General features: G+C 43.6%; 1 protein-coding gene across 2 annotated transcripts in view; it reads left to right on the top strand.

Annotated features, from left to right (window-relative positions):
- Positions 1-1,579: 1,579 nt before the first annotated feature.
- Positions 1,580-24,260, top strand: part of nbeal2 (neurobeachin-like 2) — a 175,310-nt gene continuing 152,629 nt past the window's right edge. For both annotated transcript variants that reach the window (XM_060921757.1, XM_060921755.1), the window contains exon 1: positions 1,580-2,014. In XM_060921757.1, the coding sequence (XP_060777740.1) occupies positions 1,979-2,014 (36 nt within the window). In that variant the 5' untranslated portion in view covers positions 1,580-1,978. The remainder of the gene's footprint in view (positions 2,015-24,260) is intronic.

The following is a 24,260-nucleotide window of genomic DNA, read 5'->3' as shown; positions in this document are numbered from 1 at the left end:
TGCCCCCCGCGACCCTACACAGGATAAGCGGTTACATCCATCCATCCATTATCTGTAGCTGCTTATCCTGTTCTACAGGGTCGCAGACAAGCTGGAGCCTATCCCAGCTGACTATGGGCGAGAGGCGGGGCACACCCTGGACAAGTCGTCAGGTCATCGCAGTAAGCGGTTACAGATAAAACAAAACACACAATTAGCCTAACCTGTATGTCTTTGGACTGTAAAGGAAACCGGAGCACCCGGTGGAAAGCCATGCACAACATGCAAACTCCACACAGAAAGACCCTCGTTGGCTGCTAGGCTCGAACCCAGAACCTTCTTGCTGTGAGGCAACAGTACTAACCACTACACCACCTTAATTTAGAAAATCACCCCTTTCTTTTTTTTCCACACCGTTTCCTGATTCTCATCTCATCCCATTATCTGCAGACGCTTTATCCTGTTCTACAGGGTCACAGGCAAGCTGGAGCCTATCCCAGCTGACTACAGGTGAAAGGCGGGGTACACCCTGGACAAGTCGCCAGGTCATCACAGGGCTGACACATAGACACAGACAACCATTCACACTCACATTCACACCTACGGTCAATTTAGAGTCACCAGTTAACCTAACCTGCATGTCTTTGGACTGTGGGGGAAACCGGAGCACCCGGAGGAAACCCACGCGGACACGGGGAGAACATGCAAACTCCGCACAGAAAGGCCCTCGCCAGCCACGGGGCTCGAACCCGGACCTTCTTGCTGTGAGGTGACAGCGCTAACCACTACACCACCGTACCGCCCATTTCCTGATTCTGTAGTTGTACAATATTCAATGAAATTTCGGGGTTTCTGTGATATTTGCATATCATAGTTGTATAGCATTCTGTTTGTATATACACTTTACACAGCGTCCTAACTTATCTGGAAACAGGGTTGTACCGTACTGTACATGCACTATGTTATCAATCTTGTCAATGCGGTTTTACAGCATATACAGCTTAACACTTAAACAGGACTGGGAGTGGTCGAGACCAGACTAATCATAATTTGTAAAAAATGTACGTTCTTTCCAACGTGTTTTTCATTTTTCAAAAACAGGACGGAAAAACAGGGCAGCACGGTGGTGTAGTGGTTAGCGCTGTCACCTCACAGCAAGAAGGTCCGGGTTCGAGCCCCGTGACCGACGAGGGCCTTTCTGTGTGGAGTTTGCATGTTCTCCCCGTGTCCGCGTGGGTTTCCTCCGGGTGCTCCGGTTTCCCCCACAGTCCAAAGACATGCAGGTTAGGTTAACTGGTGACTCTAAATTGACCGTAGGTGTGAATGTGAGTGTGAATGGTTGTCTGTGTCTATGTGTCAGCCCTGTGATGACCTGGCGACTTGTCCAGGGTGTACCCCGCCTTTCGCCCGTAGTCAGCTGGGATAGGCTCCAGCTTGCCTGCGACCCTGTAGAACAGGATAAAGCGGCTAGAGATAATGAGATGAGATGATTCACATCAACCGATTCATTGGATTGAATCGGAGCAGTGAAATGACTCACTAGCGCTCTCTACAGTCAGGCTGGAAAAGGTTTGGATTTTGGAGGGGTGTGTGTATGTATGTGTATATGTGTGTGTGTGAGTGTGTGTATTGGGCGGAAAGTCAACCTTGCATTTAGCTGGAAGTTTCCAGGGGTTCTCCAGATGTGTGATGCTTGTTTACACATGCTGTGTTTCTGGTGTTGTCGCTGACATCTTGCTGTGTGTGTAGGGTTTATTCTGACACCAAGTCATGCGCGATCAAAGCCCTGTAACTTTGGGAGAGCTGGCTGAGCAGGCAGCCTCCTGTTGAGGAGAGGAGAGGAGAGGAGAGGGAACTAAGGAAAGGAGCATGCCATTCTTCACCGGGTGGATCCGCCAGTGCCAGCGCCTCTTCGCATGTAAAGACTCGGCTCATCAAAAGTTCAATGGTTTAATAATTTGCTCCTGAAGGAGAGCCGAAGCAGCAGGGTGGCAGGAGAATGGCTTCGACTGAGCTCTGGATGTTATATACCAAGGTGAGTGGAACGAGCAGGGCACCTGTTGATGGCTTGGAGTATTTACTACATAGTCATATAATTACTCACATACTACTACTACAACAACAATATGTTGTCACATTATAAGATTTGCTACCTTGGTGGTGTCTGTAACCATAACCATAACCATTCTTGTATCTATATCTGTCTGTTACAACAGATTCAGGAAGTGTAAACACCTCTCTCTCTCTCTCTCTCTCTCTCTCTCTCTCTCTTTGTTGTTAACTGTCACCATGGGCAGCACTGGAGTATATATATATAAATATGTGTGTGTTTTGTCCAAATATTTCCTATCACAACATAAACTGTAAAAACAGCTGTGTCAAATAATACCAGCCAAGTTTGATTCTACACAGCACTTTTAAACTCCTAGGCAGATCTCACAGTGTTACCTGGAGTCAGGTAGGATAGGCTGTGGTCAGCTAGTCTACTTCCTTATTCCTCATGGCTTCACAAACACCACAGCTGTCTTCTTTCTTTTTTTCTTTTAATCTTTAAATGGCAAACTAAAACAGACGGAAGACGAGTCGAGAATAAAATGACATATTTTACCTTTTTGTTTGTTTGTTTGTTTGTTTGCCACTTTGGTTCTTTAGGATTACAGTATATTTTATGTCTATTCATTTCCAGCACGCACAAAATGTATGATCCTGTCGCTGGAATGCATTTCTATTTATTTGAATTAAATGTGTTAAATACTTGGCAGTGACTTGTTTACATTAGTCCTGACAGTTTGAAGAGGGGGAAAACGAAAAAAAGAAGAAGACCCAATCGCTCTTTTTTTTTCCAGTCAGTCAGTGAACACTTCCTACCACAACATCTAATTAATTAAGCATTTGAATGAATAAATAAATAAATAAGACAATAGCTCTTGAGAAACACTGCTGAAGGAATAAGGACTCGGTGCTGAATAAATAACGCGCTGATTGGTTGGTTGGATTCTCTCTGACACGCCCTCTAGCGGTCTGTGTTTGCACACTACAAGGAAGCAAGAGACACATTTTGCTGTCCAAATGCAGAGTCAAAAACGCGTGAAACTGTGTAGGATGTGTTTCTCATCTCATCTCATTATCTCTAGCCGCTTTATCCTTCTACAGGGTCGCAGGCAAGCTGGAGCCTATCCCAGCTGACTACGGGCGAAAGGCGGGGTACACCCTGGACAAGTCGCCAGGTCATCACAGGGCTGACACATAGACACAGACAACCATTCACACTCACATTCACACCTACGGTCAATTTAGAGTCACCAGTTAACCTAACCTGCATGTCTTTGGACTGTGGGGGAAACCGGAGCACCCGGAGGAAACCCACGCGGACACGGGGAGAACATGCAAACTCCACACAGAAAGGCCCTCGCCGGCCACGGGGCTCGAACCCAGACCTTCTTGCTGTGAGGCGACAGCGCTAACCACTACACCACCGTGCCGCCCCGGATGTGTTTCTGAAAGGAAAAAAAAATTTCTAAGCACTACTGGTTGACTTTAGCTGCATGTGTGTGTTTTCCTGTGACTTTAGTGTCACGTGAGCCGCGTCAGTGGGTTCGTGATGAACGGTTGCCATGGAAACGGAGAGAACAGGTGCAGCAGGACGCTAGCTAGCATTCACGCACTAGCTGATAGCGATGCTAACACGTGCTCGAGTGAACTCGTCTCTTTATCTGTCTGCCTTTTCGGCGTCATTCTGATTGAGCTACACTGTCGTACTTCGCTGATTTATTAGGACTTCCTGAGGAGCACATTGGATCATTACGGTCCTTCTTAACTGCTTAGCTTTTGAGGAAATCATACACTACCGTTCGAAAGTTTGGGGTCACCCAGACAATTTTGTGTTTTCCATGAAAACTCACACTTTTATTTCCCACCATAAGTTGTAAAATGAATAGAAAATATAGTCGAGACGTTTTTCTGGCCATTTTGAGCATTTAATCGACCCCACAAATGCATACATGCCAACCTATACAGAATGTCCGTATTTTATACAGATTTGATTCAATAAACGTAGTATACGGGCGTACAAATAAAGTTATACGGATTCTTTAAAAAAAAACTTCAATATTTATTTAGAGCTATAATCAATTCCCACGATGATAAAAGAGCGCATAACATTTACAAACGTACTGTACACCACACAAAGCACAGACAGCCAGTAAAGAGTCTTATGAAATCGCGTGTTATCTTGTGGTAGCGAGACTTCGTTCCACTTTTGATCATGCGCACACCGCATTGCGAGAATCCCGCCAACCGGGAAGTAACATTTTGTTTGAAACGTGTATTTCCACCTGAGCGACTTTCACTAGCGACTGAAAAGATTCTGAATGGGCACTCCGGCAAGATCAACACAGACACTTGCTGTGACATGCAGCCTCGTGAGGTATTGGTGCGGAGTGCTAAAAAAGCTGTCATGGAGTACAATTCAGAACATTAGAGTGACACTTTGTGTTTTTGTCGAACATTGGAGCTTTGTATTCATTCTGAAGGTTTATTGTTATTAATATTGAATAAAAAGTAACTGGGATATATCATTGTTAATTATCATTCAAATTTTAGGTAAATTATTTTAATTTGCATCTTATACGGATTTTATAAGGGAAATACGGATTTTGGAGGTTGGTTATACAGGTTTGATTGACCAAAGGTTGACATGTATGCAAATGTGATGGTCCAGAAACTCAATCTGCTCAAAGGAAGGTCAGTTTTATAGCTTCTCTAAAGAGCTAAACTGTTTTCAGCTGTGCTAACATGATTGTACAAGGGTTTTCTAATCATCCATTAGCCTTCTGAGGCAATGAGCGAACACATTGTACCATTAGAACACTGGAGTGAGAGTTGCTGGAAATGGGCCTCTATACACCTATGGAGATATTGCACCAAAAACCAGACATTTGCAGCTAGAATAGTCATTTACCACATTAGCAATGTATAGAGTGCATTTCTGATTAGTTTAAAGTGATCTTCATTGAAAAGAACAGTGCTTTTCTTTCAAAAATAAGGACATTTCAAAGTGACCCCAAACTTTTGAACGGTAGTGCATCTTGGATGACTACATAACCTTTTTCACAGCTTTTTTTTCCCCTCATGAATTTATTTAGTCATTCACTCACTTCTTCCAGCTTGTCCCATTTACCCTATTGATCCACATGTCATATTACGTAATTGGCGCAGAGTTTTATGCCCTTACTGTTGCAAACTCTCCCATTTCCAGGCTTGGGAAACAACCATTCACACCTACGGTCAATTTAGAGTCACCAGTTAGCCTAACCTGCATGTCTTTGGACTGTGGGGGAAACCGGAGCACCTGGAGGAAACCCACACGGACACGGGGAGAACATGCAAACTCCACACAGAAAGGCCCTCGCCGGCCACGGGGCTCGAACCCAGAATCTTCTTGCTCTGAGGCGACAGCGCTAACCAGTACACCACCGTGCTACCCCATTTATTTATTTATTTATTTATTTATTCATTCATCTTGAGAAATCTCTATCATGGTCAGGGTTGTGACACCATGCCACCTAGTTAGCTTGTATGGAGTTTGCATGTTCTTCCTATGACTGCGTGGGTTTCCTTCCACGGTTTCCTCTGGCAATCCAAAGACATGTACATTAAGGGCAACTAGCTATTTGAAATTGTCCATAGGTGTAGTGTGAATGGTTGGTTGTCTCTGTGTTAGCCCCAGAGAGATCAGTGACCTGTCCAGGGTGTATGCTGTCTCTCACCTGGTATCAGCTGGGATTGGCTCTAGCTCACCCACAACTCTCAGGTGGATAAGTGATATAGACCATGGATAGATGGATGTATTTATTTGTTGGTTTGACATTGCAGCTCCACAGATCAGGGTTCACGGTTTGATCCTGAACTCGGGTCACTGTCTGTCTGTATGGAGTTTCACATGTCCTCCAAGTATTTGCATGGGCTCTCCAGTTTCCACCCACCTTCCAGACACATGGTTATGCAATGCTAAATTGCTCCTAGGTGTGAATCAGCGCGAGCATAATGGCCTGGCGAATTCTCCTGCCTTGCATCTAGTGTTCTCTGGATCCACCATGACCCTGACCAGGACGAAGCTATTACTGAAGATGAATTAATTAATTAATGTGTGCGTGCATGCTACAAATGAAATCAGTCAGAACCGTGTGCTATATTGTTTTGATAAATTACTGAAAGACAAGAACAAGATAAGAACAAGCTTTGTAACAAATTTGATTTCATGCAATTTATACACATCCTGTTAGAAAATCAAGTTGTAAGCAGATACATTTGGGTTTCTTGGATGACAGCACAGTTGGCTGGATCATACCAAGACATCATCATCATACCATTCCATTCTTTTGTTTTTCTTTGAATGCATGCTTGACTGTACAGGGCATACCCAAGTCCTTGAATGTTGGAGCTCAACACTCTCTTTGTATCGGTTGCTTGGTATTTTGTGTTTTAAAGATTCTTATAAAAGGTCATGGTTTTAAAATCCTGCCTGGCATGCAAGTGTCCTCCTTGTGCATTATGACTTTATACTGCAAAACTTTTTTTCCGTTTCCGGTTGAGAGTACGTCGTGCGCATTCTGGCTGCCGCTTCTCACCAGAGCTTTTTTATTTTATTTTTCTTTCTTTTTCTATTTTCATTTTATTTATTTATTTATTTTTTATTTATTTTTTTTCTGTGTGTTTGTGTAGTTTGATGTTTGTTTGAGTGTTTTGTCCGCCGGTTGTGGGGTAGCTCCGGACCCAGTTTTGGGCGTCGGTTCCCTCCAGGCCTTGGTTCGCTGTGGGTGATGCCTGTGCTCCCAGCTGTGGACTGCAGTGAGCTCGTTGCTCATTTTACATCGTGGTTGTCCAGCGCTCTGTGCTTTAATGCTTGGCGTGATGTTCTGAGCGATGTTGCTCGGTGGTGTCACGGCAGCTGTGCAGGCGGTTTGGACATACCAGCGCTTTGCATGGCGGAGCTTCTCTGCTCACTTTGTGGATCCATGGCGTGGTGTTCGAGCGATGTTGCTGACGGCGTCACGGCGGCGGTGCTGGAGATGTGGAACTCGTTTTCGTGCGCCTTTTGGTGGGACTGTGGCTGCTATACCACTGGAATTACATCCTGACCCCTACTTGGTGGACTTTTTACTTTATATTATTTATTTATTTATTTATTTATTTTGTGTTATTTTTATTTATTTACTTTTTTTCCTTGTCTATAATTGTAAAGCGTCCTTGGGTTTCTTGAAAGGCGCTATATAAATTTAACTTATTATTATTATTATTATTATTATTATTATTAAAACAAGCATTTAGTATTCACAAAGGTCCTTAAAACATATTTAATAAATGTTTAGTAAATATTCACCCATACTGGACAGTGCTGGGCCTTTTTTAACCCTTCTCTAATATTAGCATATCAGTATCAGCCCTAACTTAACAATAAAAGGAACAAACTGAGACTAACGGCTGTTTATCTCACTGTCTGTCAGAAAGCAATATTCCTAGTTAAGGGTGTTATTAAGTTAAGGGCGCTGTTGTCATCTTAATTTGGGCTCAATCAACCGACTACGAATTTGTACGATATCCTGGGTGATTGGGTGAAAGTTTTCTACACTGTGACATTATAATTAGCATGCAGTGTACAGAGTTAAGTGCAGCGTGTCTCAGAGGGAATGCCACACATAGACCGAGGCATTTCTGTGCCAGGCCGTCTCGAACCTGTTACAGCAGAGAGATGCCTCTATGTCAGACCACTTCCTCCTGCCTGTGCTGCACCGAGGACTTCAGTGATGTGATAAAAACCACTTCCTGTTATAGCTGCTATCATTGGTAACCTCTTTGAACGACCTATTTCTGTTTGATCATCAAAGACATGTCAGAAAGTGTTCATGAATTCACAGCTGGATCAAATAAGGGAGGGTCCTTTTGCATGGTACAGCCTTTTTTGCAGACTTGCTGCTTGGAAAATCATTTCCGTCGTTCACAGGTGTAGCTAAGACGCGTACAGGGCAGCTGATTTATATATATAATCAAATAACATTGTTTTGCACAGTATTAGCGCTAGAATGATGTTCATAAGAGATCAACCGAGTCATCGTTACGAGTCAGTATTTCACCACTCTAGATGTCAAATGAATGCATCCTTTCGTGAGTTTTAAACAGATTTATTATCGAGTAGCAGCTATCGTGATCAACAAGATTAACCAATCAGAATCGTGTATTTTTTCCCCATTACATTTTGAAAGCTAAGCACAGGGATATCAGGGTTCTGTCCAATGAAGTTTTAAAGGGCCTGACTGCAGGAGGAGAATAAGAAGTGAACATGTGATACTTTTTTTTTTTTGCTTTCCTTTTTTTTATTAGAATGTTGAAGGTATTTATAGCTGGCCAGGAGTCCAAGAGCAAAATTGGCCATGCTTTCAGGAAGGGAGGGAAGGCATACTCTCTCCCTTATCAGTCACAAAGACATTAGCCAGTCATGGGCATCTATGAGGTCATTCATGCAGAAGGGGCGGGTAGTGCTTTCCTTGGAGTGTGTTATGCCGCTCCAGGAGGCAGCTTGAGCAGCAGTTCGAAAAGATGCAATCGGCTAGCTTCACATGTCTCGGAGGAAGCACATGATAGCCTTCACCTTACTGGATTGGTAGCTGTTGTATGATAGATCTGACCTGTGGGTGAGAATTGGCTAAAACTATAAGTTAGGGAGAAAATCATGGGAAATTAAGATTTTGATATCCTTAATCAAAAAAATTCCCATGCAAGGATTGGCCAAGGATGGCTCACGTGACATAAAATAGTTCCACCATTGATTAACCAATGTATCTCATGAAGTCTAAAATTAAAAAAAAAAAAAAAAAAAGGATATGGTGTGAGTCAGTCATGGTATATCCTGGATATACCATGAACTGACGTCACAATTTCAAGCTATACAGCTGACTCGAGTCATTTCTTAAAAATTTTACAATAAAGATAGACAAAAATAGAAGTCATTAATACAATCGAAACCAAAGCATTAGCATTTCAGCTAGGGGGATTTTCAAATGAACACATTAAAATAACCACACAAATCAGTAGTTTTAACAGTTTTCTGATTTGAGTCGGTAATTATTTGTATGTACTGCTTGGTCTCTTTTTCAAATACCAAAAATAATGGTTTAGTAACTGACTCAAGTCCCAGCTGTGGCTCCGCAAGCATTTCTATGTGTGTAGCGCTACATAGGTGGCACGGTGGTGTAGTGGTTAGCACTGTCGCCTCACAGCGAGAAGGTTCTGGGTTCAAGCCCAGTGGCCAATGGGGGCCTTTCTGTGTGGAGTTTGCATGTTCTCCCCATGTGGGTTTGCTCTGGTTTCCCCCAAAGACATGCAGGTTAGGCTAATTGTTGACTCTAAATTGACCGTAGGTGTGAATGGTTGTTTGTCTCTATGTATCAGTTTTGCGATGATCTGGCGACTTGTCCAGGGTGTACCCCGCCTCTCACCCATAGTCAGCTGGGATAGGCTCCAGCTTGCCTGCGACCCTGCAGAGGACAAACAGTTACAGATAATGGATGGATAGATTTATGTATCATGATCATGCCTCGTGAGGCAGGCGAGGCATGGTACATCGCATATGCGCAGGTCGAAGGTCACTCTGACACAAACAACAAACATGGCTGCCTCCAGTGAGTTTATGCTGAGATTCACTTTTAGTTTGGAATTTTTTGACGAGGGATATAAATCTAATATCCCATGTACTGAGAGGCACCGGGAATTATGGATTTTTTTCAGTGACTGGTATAATAATATTTTCTTTGCCAGTCACCTCAGAGAATCCATAATTTCAACCAGAGCCTCTCAGTGCATGATATATTAAATTAATAGCACCGTTATGATTATAATAATATGGCATGATTGTTTAATGGTAGATCGTGCCTTACTATTACCACCATTCAACCAAAATGCATGACTGTGTTGCATTTATCAGTATAACTACACTTATGCCCCTGAAATTAACTCCTGGCTGTAAGTCTGTGAATACTGTATCATCATTTGACAAGTTTGCTTTAAAGCTGAATGTCAGAGTATAGATGCTTATGATATGAGTAACCTGGATGCTTCTATTGACTCTTTTTTTTTTTGCCATTTCAATACATGCAAAACAGATCTGCTGCTTAATGACACCCAAACAGGTTTCTGTATTAGTACATTCGTGCAAGAGTGAAACGTGCTTATTTTGCTAAAATTATGTGGTAAAGTTACGTGTACCTCGGTGTGCTTAATGATTATACTTCAGAATGTCTCACAAGGCGGCTCTGTCGGAAACCTTTTCTTCCACACCGAAAGGTCAGGTTCTGATGCTTTGTTGAACATTTGAGCTCAGCAGTTGATTACACCGTGTGCCGTTCCAAGTAAATTAGGAATTCAGGTTATTCAGATTACACCAGTGTTAACCTTGGCTGGTTTTTATTCACATATTCGTTATGCGTCAAAGGTAACTTTCTTTCACTTTAGATACATCCGTTAAGGATTGGTCCAAATTTTTTTTGTAAGACACTGATCTTTTTTTTTTCTTTACCCTTATACCTCCTTTGGATATATATAATGCATGACCACAGTACTGATGCCTTTTGAAACCTGCTCAGACGGTGTTGATTAATTTTGCACAACAGCAGCTCTGAACATTTGTGACATTTTCACAAAAAAACCACTGTCATTGTTTTCTTTCCATTTCAGCAATTCAGAGTGTGTCACTCCCCGTACTCTTCCTCACTCTTCCTTTGAACCTCATTTCAATGATGCCTCAATTTTTACATTACACCTACACACCTTTCAAAATGCAATCTGGTCCTCTAGATTTGACTTCTCTTTACGCTCAAACTGAACATTCCATTCAGCAGAAAACTGTCACAGATGTGAGGTGTTTTGCTGCTGGTAAATCACAGGCGTCCATTATTGGAGGTTTAGTCTGTGCATGAAATGAGCCTGAGATAAACATGATGAACTGGGTGGAGTGAAAGACGTTTCTGAGCTCAGGGTTGTTGCCACACGCTACTGTGAAACTAGCTTTGCTGTTTCATATAGATCTAGTTTGAGTTTCATAACCTTTGAGTCATGACAGGTATGCCAATGCCTTAATTACCTTAATTAATTTTATTAAGGTTTAAATTAGTGCACTTATTCTAAGAAATGAGTGTTTCTATAGCAACGACTCATTCGCAGACTTAGGTGGTGGACAGAGTCTTCAAGCTGTTTCAGTGTTTTGAGGAAAAGGACTTCAGGACTTTCTTAGTGATCTGACCAGCTGCATTTTTTAAAAAAGAGGTTTAAGAGAAAAAAGTTTTAAAACAGCGCTAATAGAAACCAGTTTCATGGATGTTCCCCAATATTAAATGTAGCTAGAAACAGATGAAAGTCTCATCTCATTATCTGTAGCCGCTTTATCCTTCTACAGGGTTGCAGGCAAGCTGGAGCCTACCCCAGCTGACTACGGGCGAAAGGCGGGGTACACCCTGGACAAGTCGCCAGGTCATCACAGGGCTGACACATAGACACAGACAACCATTCATACTCACATTCACACCTACGGTCAATTCAGAGTCACCAGTTAACCTAACCTGCATGTCTTTGGACTGTGGGGGAAACCGGAGCACCCGGGGGAAACCCACGTGGACACGGGGAGAACATGCAAACTCCACACAGAAAGACCCTCGCCGGCCGCGGGGCTCGAACCCGGACCTTCTTGCTGTGAGGCGACAGCGCTAACCACTACACCACCATGTCGCCCCATTTTCAGATGAAAAAAGAAAACATAATCAAGGCTACTGGGTTTTGCTGCAAAATGAAGAAGCGAGTGTGACAGTCAAAGTGTCCAGAAGAACTGTGGCTGGTTCTGTAAGATGCTCAGTAAAACCTACAGCTCATTTCCTTATAAAACTGCACTCACTGTAGGGCGTTGTCTCACACCAAATATTGACTTTGTTTCATTTATTATGGCTTACTGCTGTTTACAGTATAATTTTTAACGCTGAAACATTTCATGTCATTACTTTTAAGATATTTTTGGTCTACAGCATTTCTTTACATGTGCCAAAGACTTTTGCACAGTACTGTGTATATAAGCGATCAAAATGTTCTGAGCGGTAACTTTCATGAGCCAGAGCAATGGAGACCCTTGAAATGCTTCAGTAAGCCAACAGGCATGAAGCAATGGGCTTGGTGAGGTGTTTTGAGTGGCATTCATGGTTCAAGAAGCAGAAATCTGGGCAATCCGATGATCCTGGAACACAATGTCTCAATTTTTTGGACATTTTCATTTGTTGGGTTCTCGTGAAGCATTTAAATGGTTCCTGAGTTTGAACTTGTTATCTGCTCTCATTTGCAGTCATAGAAGAATCGCAAAAGCGTACGTAACAAAACCACGTGTAACACAGAGCTCGACGTTTACAGCATGACATCAGACATCATACTGACTCACGAAAGTTTGTTGCACGTGCATGACCGTGCCGCTCTCAATTCGTTCGCAACAGGAACTGTTTAATACCGAAGTGTTTAAAAAGAGCCCTTAAGGCGGTTTCAACATGCAAATCACTTTTCTTTTTGCCTCTTCTTTGAACATGTGTTCGAAGTGTACTTGGATCTAAACCTTCAGAGCAAGCGATCTGGCAGTCACTTTGTAACTTTGTCACAAGCTAACTTTGTTTGTCTGAACTTATTAGATGCCTTAAGGCCAAACACAGCTCACTGTTCCTCATGTATGGCTGAATCACGAATATCGTTTTCTTTCTGAATTTATCCACATGTACCAACACAATGGCTGATCACGTAATGATGGAGTGTCACAGTCTATAAACCCTGTTGATGATCTCTGTTTTGAGGACTCTGTGTCACACAGCAGCTCTTGGAGTTTGCTTCTGGCCCACGTAACGCTTCTGTGATTACAAGCACATTCTGAAGCCTGAGAAATAAAGCAATTGTAAAAGGCTCCTGGGTCTGGTTAAAGGAGAACTGAAGTCATTTTTAAACTTGCTTTATTTCTTAATTAACATGTTCTTCAATTATGTTTTCGGTTTTAGTAACCTTATATCGTGACTCGTATTGGCAACTAATTGCAATTAAATATTAGACTTATCGGCCTGTTTGGTTTTTAGCCATGTTGAATTTCATTTGTTTGTTTCCACGGCAGGCGTCGCTTATCCACGCGATCTTCACGAGACTTGTACAAGACTTCGAAACGTGAAGCGTCAGCCAGGTGTCAGTGCCGCCATTTTGAAAACTGTTTTCCAAACGAAATATTGCACAAAAACGAGTTTAAATGACGATTACTGCCTACTTTTTTCAAACTTTCCTGATTGCTATCTCATCTCATCTCATCTCATTATCTCTAGCCGCTTTATCCTTCTACAGGGTCGCAGGCAAGCTGGAGCCTATCCCAGCTGACTATGGGCGAAAGGCGGGGTACACCCTGGACAAGTCGCCAGGTCATCACAGGGCTGACACATAGACACAGACAACCATTCACACTCACACCTACGGTCAATTTAGAGTCACCAGTTAACCTAACCTGCATGTCTTTGGACTGTGGGGGAAACCGGAGCACCCGGAGGAAACCCACGCGGACACGGGGAGAACATGCAAACTCCGCACAGAAAGGCCCTCGCCGGCCCCGGGGCTCGAACCCAGGACCTTCTTGCTGTGAGGCGACAGCGCTAACCACTACACCACCGTGCCGCCTGATTGCTATCAAAACAAACAAAACTTCCGGCTTGATTACATCAACATTCGAAAGAGGGCGCGCACGTCTTTTGACAACGTTGGCAGATGTTGGTCACGTTCCCTGTGTCCGAAATCGCTCCCTACTCACTATATAGGGCACTATATAGTGGCGACGCCATTTTGTAGTGCTGTCCGAAACCTTAGTGAGGATTATTTACACCCTATATAGTGCACTCAAAATATCTCACAATGTATCATGAAAAGTAGTGTACAACCAATGGTCACTAACCAAAGCAATACATCCCATCATGCATTGCGGTCACGCTGAAAGAAATCAAATTAAATGTCTCAAATTTGATTTAATAAAAGGCAGCGGCAAAGAAGAAAGTATTCAGCCTTGGTTTAAAAAAAAACTGAAAGATGCAGGTACTTTGTATTGATTAATGTGGGAAATACACTCATGTAAATAAATATGTATTTATCACAAAAATACATGCATGTATTTATTATTTTGAAAACCCACCAGCCGGCTGATCTGGCACGTTTTAATTGTGTGACAGTAATGACGTAAATACCAGCGCGACAGACTAGTGTCTGAAAGTGGTTTTTCATTTTACCAATGAGCTCAATATATAGTCCTCTATATAGTAATTCCCTATATAGGGAGTAGGGAGTAGTGAACAAGTGAGCAATTTCGGACACAGGGAATGTTGGCAGATGTCGGTCACTTTGATTTCCGCTGTACGTTTTACTTCCATCCTACAATGTCTCGCACAGGTCTCAACGAATCTCGTTTACGGCCATTGCTTTGACATATGGACTGATATATTCATCTCATCTCATTATCTGTAGCCGCTTTATCCTGTTCTACAGGGTCGCAGGCAAGCTGGAGCCTATCCCAGCTGACTACGGGCGAAAGGCGGGGTACACCCTGGACAAGTCGCCAGGTCATCACAGGGCTGACACATAGACACAGACAACCATTCACACTCACATTCACACCTACGGTCAATTTAGAGTCACCAGTTAACCTAACCTGCATGTCTTTGGACTGTGGGGGAAACCGGAGCACCCGGAGGAAACCCACGCGGACACGGGGAGAACATGCAAACTCCGCACAGAAAGGCCCTCGCCGGCCACGGGGCTCGAACCCGGACCTTCTTGCTGTGAGGCGACAGCGCTAATCACTACACCACCGTGCCGCCCGGACTGATATATTACAGAGCATATTTCAAACACTCATAACTTGCTATAGCAGTGACAAAATAGCGATCAAAAATGCATTCCGATATTTAATAAAATGAGATAATAGAATTTTGATAATACAAAATTTGCCGGGCGGCACGGTGGTGTAGTGGTTAGCGCTGTCGCCTCACAGCAAGAGGGTCCGGGTTCGAGCCCCATGGCTGGCGAGGGCCTTTCTGTGTGGAGTTTGCATGTTCTCCCCGTGTCCGCGTGGGTTTCCTCCGGGTGCTCCGGTTTCCCCCACAGTCCAAAGACATGCAGGTTAGGTTAACTGGTGACTCTAAATTGAGCGTAGGTGTGAATGTGAGTGTGAATGGTTGTCTGTGTCTATGTGTCAGCCCTGTGATGACCTGGCGACTTGTCCAGGGTGTACCCCGCCTTTCGCCCGTAGTCAGCTGGGATAGGCTCCAGCTTGCCTGCGACCCTGTAGAACAGGATAAAGCGGCTAGAGATAATGAGATGATGAGACAAAATTTGCCTTCAGTTCTCCTTTAATATACCTTTTATGTCTTTATGAGTAATTGTCTTTGACAATGTATGGTCCATCCGCCGCATATTCACATTTGTGTTAATCATGTGTGATTCTTGTTGGACACACACATTTTTGAGTTGTCACAATAAAGCTTTAACTTCCTTAATGTAGGTTGTAGATCATGCAGTCGTACAGTACACCCCTTTGGGTTTTGCACAAACTTCACCTCGGCCTCTTGTACCTTGCCTTGAGGGTACATGGACTAGCCTCCCGTCTTTGTACCTTTGACGCAGCTGGATAAAATGAACTTGACTTGTGTCTATGTGCTTCTGGTTGTACAGGAGCTCACATGCCTGGACCTGCCTGTGAAAGTATTCAATAACATCACATTTCACTTGGAGAGCTTTCAGAAGCAGAAATATACTTTCGTCATCCTTATCTGTCTTTGCCTGACTTTTCAACTGCGTTCGCTGCTTCAGAGGTCCACTACAACAGCTTAAGTTAATTAAATCATTCAAATTATTATCTGTACTCATTGTATACTCCAGCTGAAGGCTAAAGGGTGTCTTTTAAATGGTAGGGAAATCCACCCGTACTTCAGGGACATTTCCACCAAGAACGACTGTTAACTCTCTCAGAGGGACGAGTCCAGGCCTGCTGCTGGTGATCAGCTCCAGTACTTTCCACCTCCCTCTTGAGACTATGATTTAGCTATATTTATCTCTCTTCGACTCATTTAGTATCACTGTTCTTTGTCTTGCTAAGCAAGGCTAAACTGTGGGTTTATAATGCAGTGCTACAGTCTGTGATCTCTGCTTTATCTGTGTTTATTATCTAAGCTTGGGTGCTTAACATTTGATGCACCAAAAATATATTTAAACAGTTCAAAATGGCTGTATTCACTATTTTCATCTAATCATCCTCTGTTTTCCCTAAAGCAGTATTAGCCTACATTAATGCCTGTGACCTAAATTAATGGGATCTGTTTCCTTAATTTCCAACCCTTGTCTAGTGTTAAAGTCTTGTTTATGTGATTTTACTTCATCATATCAAATTTCATTGTTTGCACTGCTGGTTGATAAAGTGTTTGGTTTTTATAGCCTTTTTTTTTTTTTTCCAGTGGAGCCTGCAGCTGAGGAAGCTGCTTTAATTAGGCCAGACAATTAGCTGTGTGAAAAATAATCTAGTTAATGACATAGCAGCTGTTCGGGAAAATCTAAATAAGTCGTCCTTACTGTTGCTGAAGCTTTACGGATGTACTATTCTACATGCATGCACACTTGAATGACTGTACTTGTTAAGTAGTGATCACTAGCCCTTTCCAGACCTGGGCATTTTACGGCCCGCGGGCCACATCCGCATACATGTCAACCTATACGGAATGTCCATATTTTATACGGATTTGATTCAATAAACGTAGTATACGGGCGTACAAATAAAGTTATACGGATTCTTTAAAAAAACTTCAATATTTATTTAGAGCTATAATCAATTCCCACGATGATAAAAGAGCGCATAACATTTACAAACGTACTGTACACCACAGAAAGCACTGACAGCCAGTAAAGAGTCTTATGAAATCGCGCGTTATCTTGTGGTAGCGAGACTTCATTCCACTTCTGATCATGCGCACACCGCCCTTGCGAGAATCCCGTCAACCGGGAAGTAGCATTTTGTTTGAAAAGCGTATTTCCACCTGAGCGACTTTCACTAGCGACTGAAAAGATTCTGAATGGGCACTCCGGCAAGATCAACACAGACACTTGCTGTGACATGCAGCCTCGTGAGGTATTGGTGCGGAGTGCTAAAAAAGCTGTCATGGAGTACAATTCAGAACATTAGAGTGACACTTTGTGTTTTTGTCGAACATTGGAGCTTTGTATTCATTCTGAAGGTTTATTGTTATTAATATTGAATAAAAAGTAACTGGGATATATCATTGTTAATTATCATTCAAATTTTAGGTAAATTATTTTAATTTGCATCTTATAAGGATTTTATAAGGGAAATACGGATTTTGGAGGTTGGTTATACAGGTTTGATTGACCAAAGGTTGACATGTATGCATCCGGCCCTTTGGTTCATTCTGACCGGCCCGCGTAAGGTTAATTAGAAATTACAAAATAAACGTATTTTCTAATTTTACCTCATGCATGGACTGAATGTGCATTGCTTTTATTTTGAAGTTGTGTTCAACAAAAACGCAATGCGCGCGACATGAACATGACATGAAATCCCACGAAACCTAATCCCGCGATAACTACTTCCGTAATTTGTCCAGACCAACCACAAACTTGTACGTCATCCTTCAAACGGTCCAGCCAATCACATAGCGTGACGTCACCAGCAGGCGCCGGAGCCCGAGCCGATCTGTAGATCTGATACCTACACCGAATCGACCGATGATCATCTGTCAGCTGTGCTTTGCATCTCCACCTCAGACATTCAGCCTGACTCTGATGCACTCGTTAAAGCCCAACAGAGACTAGATTTCTCTCACTGAACAAATAAAAAACTGAAAAACACCAAATGAGGTGATTAGACTACAAATGTGGGCATCATTATTATAATATGATGTATCTTGCTTGATATTTGGAGTAGAAAGACAATATTGTGATGTCTTTATTGTGTTTTGGGGTGAATGTGACTGAAAAAAAATGGTACAAACGTTCACATTTTGTTAACCGTTATTTTGGGAAATTTGATTGAATAAATGACATATTTTTTGTAAGGCAACCTCGTTTTTTCCATACTCTTACCAGTCTTAGCTGCTTGTAAAAACAATGTTATTTATTGCTTTATATAAAGAAATACAATTAATATTATGCAGAATTTAGTTCAGCCTTTTGGTCCGGCCCTCCACAAAATTTTCTGTTTCTCATGTGGCCCCATGGAAAAAATAATTGCCCACCCCTGATCTAGACACATGCAGAACATTTTTTCAGCCCTGATCTGATTCATGAAGTAGACATTCTTCTGGCGCAGATGTACTAGATTACAGAGGGAATTGAACCCTGTTGGAACACAGATTTCCAGTCATAGGGTTAGTGATCATTGATCTCAAGCTTCCTTTTACTCCTACACTGTAAAAAATGTCCGTAGAATTAACAGGGAATTTATGTAAAATCATGACATAAAAAAACTGTAAATACAAAAACAATGAAGCAGTGTGTAATTTACATCAATATACTGTAAAACTCCTCACCAAATACCACTGTTAATTTAACAGTAAGAATATGTTGAATTGATCATATTTTTTTGTAGAATTTACAAATTGTTGTAGTTTAAACACAGACAAACTGTAATACTAAAACAGAATGTGATAGTTAAAATTACATAATTGCCCTGTTAAAAAAAATACAAAAACGGCCACTGTCGTGGCTCAGTCGACTAAGGCGCCATACCGTGAATCTGGGGACCCGGGTTCGATTCTGACCCAAGGTCATTTCCCAGTCTCTCTCTAGCTCATTTCCTGTCTCTACACTGTCCTATTCAATAAAGGTGAAAAAAGCCCCCCAAAAAAATATCTGTCTAGTAGATCATTGAAACCAGCATACAAAAATCCCGTTGTTCTTACGGAAAAAAACTGGCAGCTGGAGTCACCAGAAAAAATCCGTAAAATATACAGCAAAACGGTAATTGCTTTTACGGTACAGCTTGTACATTTTACAGTTAAATCCAGCATATAAAACACTGGACTTCTGTTATATTTGCTACTTTAAACTGTAAAATGTACATGCTGTGCTGTAAAAGCAATTACCGTTTTGCTGTATATTTTACGGATTTTTTCTGGTGACTCCAGCTGCCAGTTTTTTTCCGTAAAAACAACGGGATTTTTTTTACAGTGTAGTTTTATCCTCAGCACATGGATTTGAAGAGCATCTGATACCTTTTGTACACTTTTCTGGCCATGAACATCATAATCTTCAAGGCTGCAATCTGGTTGTCTCTTTGCACGTCTGTGTTTTCCTATTAACAAACTTTTCAAACACTAACACAATGAACCAGCCAATCCCTCGACAGCAGCACAATTCATAAAATTATGCAGTTGCAAATCAAGAGCTTTAGTGAATGTTCACTTCAAACATCAGAACGGGAAAAATTGCACTCTCAGAGTGTGACTTTCACTGTGGTATGGGTGTTGGTTTGAGCCAGATGGACTGGTTTGAGAATTTCAGAAACTGCTGATCTCCTGGGGTTCTATTTCCTTCACTCCAGACCGCCAGGGCGGTGCTGAAAGCACTAGTGGAAGGATCTTTGCATCCGCGCGTTTTGAGAATCGCATACAAAAGTTGTCATCTCATGACGTATGACGTGCCTGCCTATATAAGGCAACATCCCACGTCATTTGGCCTCTTCTTTTTTCTTGCGTTGGAATCGCATCTCTTCTATTGGAATTGTGTGTGTGTTATCAGTTAACTGTGGGAATACCTGCGACAATCTACAATGCAGCTCGTGACTGAAAAGGACTTCAGTGGGACTCGACTCCACGCGAGCTGTTTGGTCGCTAAGGTAACTTGGTTAACATTATTTTGAGATTGTTTTATGTATCGATAGTCACTGAATCTTGGCTGCCAAGTTTTCAGGGACGGCTATTATATCGGTCTTGTCACAAACTGCTCGGTTGCCGGGAGTTTGTCAGTGTTGAGTGAGTTAGCGAATTGGTTGCCAATAACATATTAATGTGTAATTACAACTTTACGTGAGCATCGGTTTTCTGGTTGCTAGTAAATCGTTGTCTGTAGCAGTAAAGTTGCGCTTGCGAACTCGCTAGCCTTGGTTGCCAGGCTAGCAAGCAGCGCTACACCTTGCTTCTTTTCTAAAAAAAAAAAAAGAATCGTGGGTGAGTAGACACTGAGATGGATTCAGTGAGGTGTTCCACTTGCCCCAACCTAATGGAGGTGCTGGATGCACATGATCGCTGCGCGGAGTGCCTTGGCATGCAACATCTAAGGGAGGCAATGTCTGATCCATGCCCTTCCTGTGCGTTAATGCTGCTTACTGTTAGACAGGCACGGTTGGCTGGTGTGGAACGTGCGTCTAACAGTTTTCTGCTCTCGGATTCTCAGACACAGTGTAAGCGTAGGCTTTCACCACCAGTGCATGCAAAACAGCGCAAAAAATCTAGGTCTTCTGAGTTAGAGCGTAAAGTGGAACTGCTCTCATCTACAGTGGAGCGTCTGCTGCCTCTGCTTGCAAGGCCCCCCCACAGCAGGGGCACAGGTAGGTACTGTAGAGGAACAGCCTGCACCGCCTGCCTCCTTGTCACCCGTTGGCTCATGTTCTCAGCCACCTGACCAAGAGGAAGTGATGTCTGTGGCTGCCTCAGACACCTTTTTCAGTCAGCCTTCTTCCTCGGTGCAGCCACCAAGCGAAGTCCTGCCAGGTGTTGAGCCCCATGATTCGGGCAGTGATGTTACCTCTGGGCGATCTGGGGAGTCTGCCTCAGTGGTGGGTTCGGTGGAGGCCACACTGAAGGCTTTGCTTGCACATTTGCAGTTGGACACCCCAGCGCCTCCTACCGAATCTGAGAACATGTTCCTGCGCCGTGTTCAGCGCGCCTCTCTGGTAATTCCACAGTGTCGTGACTTTACTTCTGTGGTGGCCTCTGCCCTGGAGGCTGCTACGAAACCTGCCCGTCCAGACCAGATGTCTCGCATGCTTGCGGCGATGCAGGACCCCGGTGCTGTTGGCTTGGGTAGCATGCCAGTAGTCGAATCAAGCATTGCTTTGCTCATTGTGTCTCCCGATGAAGCACTTCGGGAGCAGGTGCGTTGCCCTAACACTGAGTGCCACCGCACAGATGAGCTACTTTCTCATGCTTACAACTCTACTGCCTTTCTTGGCAGGGTGTCTAACTCGCTGGCACACATGCTTGTTATGCTGCACTCGACACTCAACACATCATCGGCAGACCCACTGGCGGCTGAGGTACTGGAACTTGCACTGCAGGCTATGGGTGTCATTGCCAACCAGTGTGGCACTACCTTGGGCACCTTGCTAGAAGCCCATCAACAAGCGTGGCTGGCTCAATCGCCTATGCCAGAAGTATGCAGGAACAACCTGAGGCACCTCCCACTGGCACCTAGACAGGTCTTTGGGCCAGCAGCACAAGAGGCCCTTGACAGATGTGTGTCTGTTACAGAGTCTCGCTCCCATCATGTGGGCATAGCACCCACCTTCAGAGCTCCGCCAAACCCTTCTGCCTCACGCTTTAGGCATGTGGCCCCTAGAGCTGCACAAAGGTCTCCCCATCGACCCCAGCAGCAGACCCCCAATCCCCCACCTCCCTCATCTCCCTCGGCCAGGCAGGGTGGCACTCAGCCACACGTGAGTTTTCGCCCTTTTCGACAGACGGGTCCTCCTCGCCGTTGTCGCCCCCCCATCCCTTACGAAAAATGTAGACAGGACCACTGACAGGTCAGGGCCAGTGGCAGGAGTTTTTACAGGCAGCCAGCTAGCGTGTTGGCGCGAAATAACAACCAACCAGTGGCTACTCCCCACCCTTTCAGAAGGGTACCGCCTGCAATTCCGCCGCTGGCCACCAATGCATTCGGGTGTGAGGCAGACAGTTATAACCAATCCAAGACAGGCAGAAGCCTTGTCGAGAGAAGTTCAGTTGTTGCTCCAAAAAGGAGCCATGGAGATGGTCGACCCCATTGTTCACCCAGGGGGTTTCTTTTCAGTTTATTTTCTCGTTCCAAAGAAAGACGGCGGGTTCAGGCCGATTTTAGATTTAAGAAGGTCAAGTCAAGTCAAGTCAAGTTTATTTGTATAGCGCTTTTAACAATAAACATTGTTGCAAAGCAGCTTTACAGAATTTGAACGACTTAAAACATGAGCTAATTTATCCCTAATCTATCCCCAATGAGCAAGCCTGTGGCGACGGTGGCAAGGAAAAACTCCCTCAGACGACATGAGGAAGAAACCTCGAGAGGAACCAGACTCAAAAGGGAACCCATCCTCATTTGGGCAACAACAGACAGCCTGACTATAATATTAACAGTTTTAACATGAGGACAGTTTCGTTGATGTTATAACTCTTCATTGATGGAAACTTGAGTGCAAAACTGTTCATGATAACTGCAGTCCTAAAGTTAGCAAGACAACTGTAGTCCTCAGCCATAAAAGCATTACTGTAAGAGTCCAGAGCATCCTCCAGGTATAACCCTCAACTGTCCTCATGGGGCCGTCCTTCACAGGAGCGGTGCGATAAAACTCCAACCAGACACAGGGCACCAGGATGGATCAAGCAGATCCGAGGGGCAGAAGAGGCCAGCATCTCAATCCCAGGACCAACATGTAACTCAGAGGGACAGATTGGGGGGGGGGGGGGGGGGGGGGGGGAAGAGAGAGAGAAAGAAAACACATGTTGTTAGGTATGCCCTAAAAATGACAAGTATTAAATCTGTGTGGTAGGCTCACAGAGACGAGAGTCTTTACATCAGGCATAACACACAACAATGGCATGTTAATATGGTAAAAAATATATCATGACCTGGCTGTATGCTTGATTGGGTGATGGGAGCATACTCCTCAGCAATGATGAGATGCAGATGGGACCCTTTGGGCTGGCCAAGACAATTCAGCGGGTCTGGGACATGCGACAGAAAGTCTGACGGCCGATTCCCTGCAGGCTACGATAGCCAGTCGAGGTCTCCACCCTCTCCACCAAAAAATTTCCTGTTGACTCCATGTAACTCAGAGGGACAGATTTGGGGTGGAGGAGGGGAGGGAAAGAAAACACAGGTTGTTAGGTATGCCCAATGTCACCTGAATAAGTAGGAGCAGTATACATATTGCACCGAGTACAAGCAGGGACTCCGACAACTAACTATGACAGCATAACTAAAAGGAGAGAGTCAGAAGGTAACACAGGCATGAGGGAGCCCCGGGACATAAAGCAGCCAGCCACTACACCGTCAACAAACTCGAGTGAGCAAGCGAGTGGGGACTGACAGCATTCATACATCCCAGTTTACCAAAACACTCGATGTCTGAGGACCCTCTAGATCTACACCTTTACCTCATAAACACCATTAACAAAAGGCTTGACTAAACAGATATGTTTTCAGCCTAGACTTAAATGCTGAGACTGTGTCTGATTCCCGAACATTACTTGGAAGGCTGTTCCATAACTGTGGGGCTTTGTAAGAAAAGGCTCTGCCCCCTGATGTAGCTTTCACTATACGAGGTACCAGCAGATAGCCTGCACCTTTTGATCTAAGTAGGCGTGGCGGGTCATAGAGGAGCAGAAGTTCACTCAGGTACTGTGGTGTGAGACCATTTAGTGCTTTAAAGGTCAATAGTAGTATTTTATAATCAATACGAAATTTGATTGGGAGCCAATGCGGTGTGGATAAGACAGGCGTGATGTGGTCATATTTTCTAGTTCTAGTAAGGACTCTTGCTGCTGCATTTTGAACTAACTGGAGCTTATTTATGCACTTATTGGAACATCCAGACAGTAAGGCATTACAGTAATCCAACCTGGAGGTAACGAAAGCATGGACTAGTTTTTCTGCGTCACGCAATGACATTAAATTTCTTATCTTTGCAATATTTCTGAGATGAAAGAAAGCTATCTGGGTGATGTTATCAATGTGAGTTTTGAATGAAAGACTGGGGTCAATAATCAGTCCGAGGTCTTTTACTGCTGCACGTGAAGAAACAGAAAGGCCATCCAGAGTCACTGTGTAATCAGAAAACTTACTTCTAGCTGTATGTGGTCCTAGTACAAGTACTTCAGTCTTGTCAGAGTTAAGCAGAAGGAAATTAATAAGCATCCAGTGTCTAATGTCCTTAACACATTCCTCAATTCTATTAAGCTGGTGTCTCTCATCAGGTTTTGCAGAGA

Source organism: Neoarius graeffei, chromosome 5 (assembly GCF_027579695.1).
Source record: "Neoarius graeffei isolate fNeoGra1 chromosome 5, fNeoGra1.pri, whole genome shotgun sequence".
Classification (NCBI taxonomy): Eukaryota; Metazoa; Chordata; class Actinopteri; order Siluriformes; family Ariidae; genus Neoarius; species Neoarius graeffei.
This window is presented reverse-complemented; position numbering and strand designations above follow the sequence as displayed.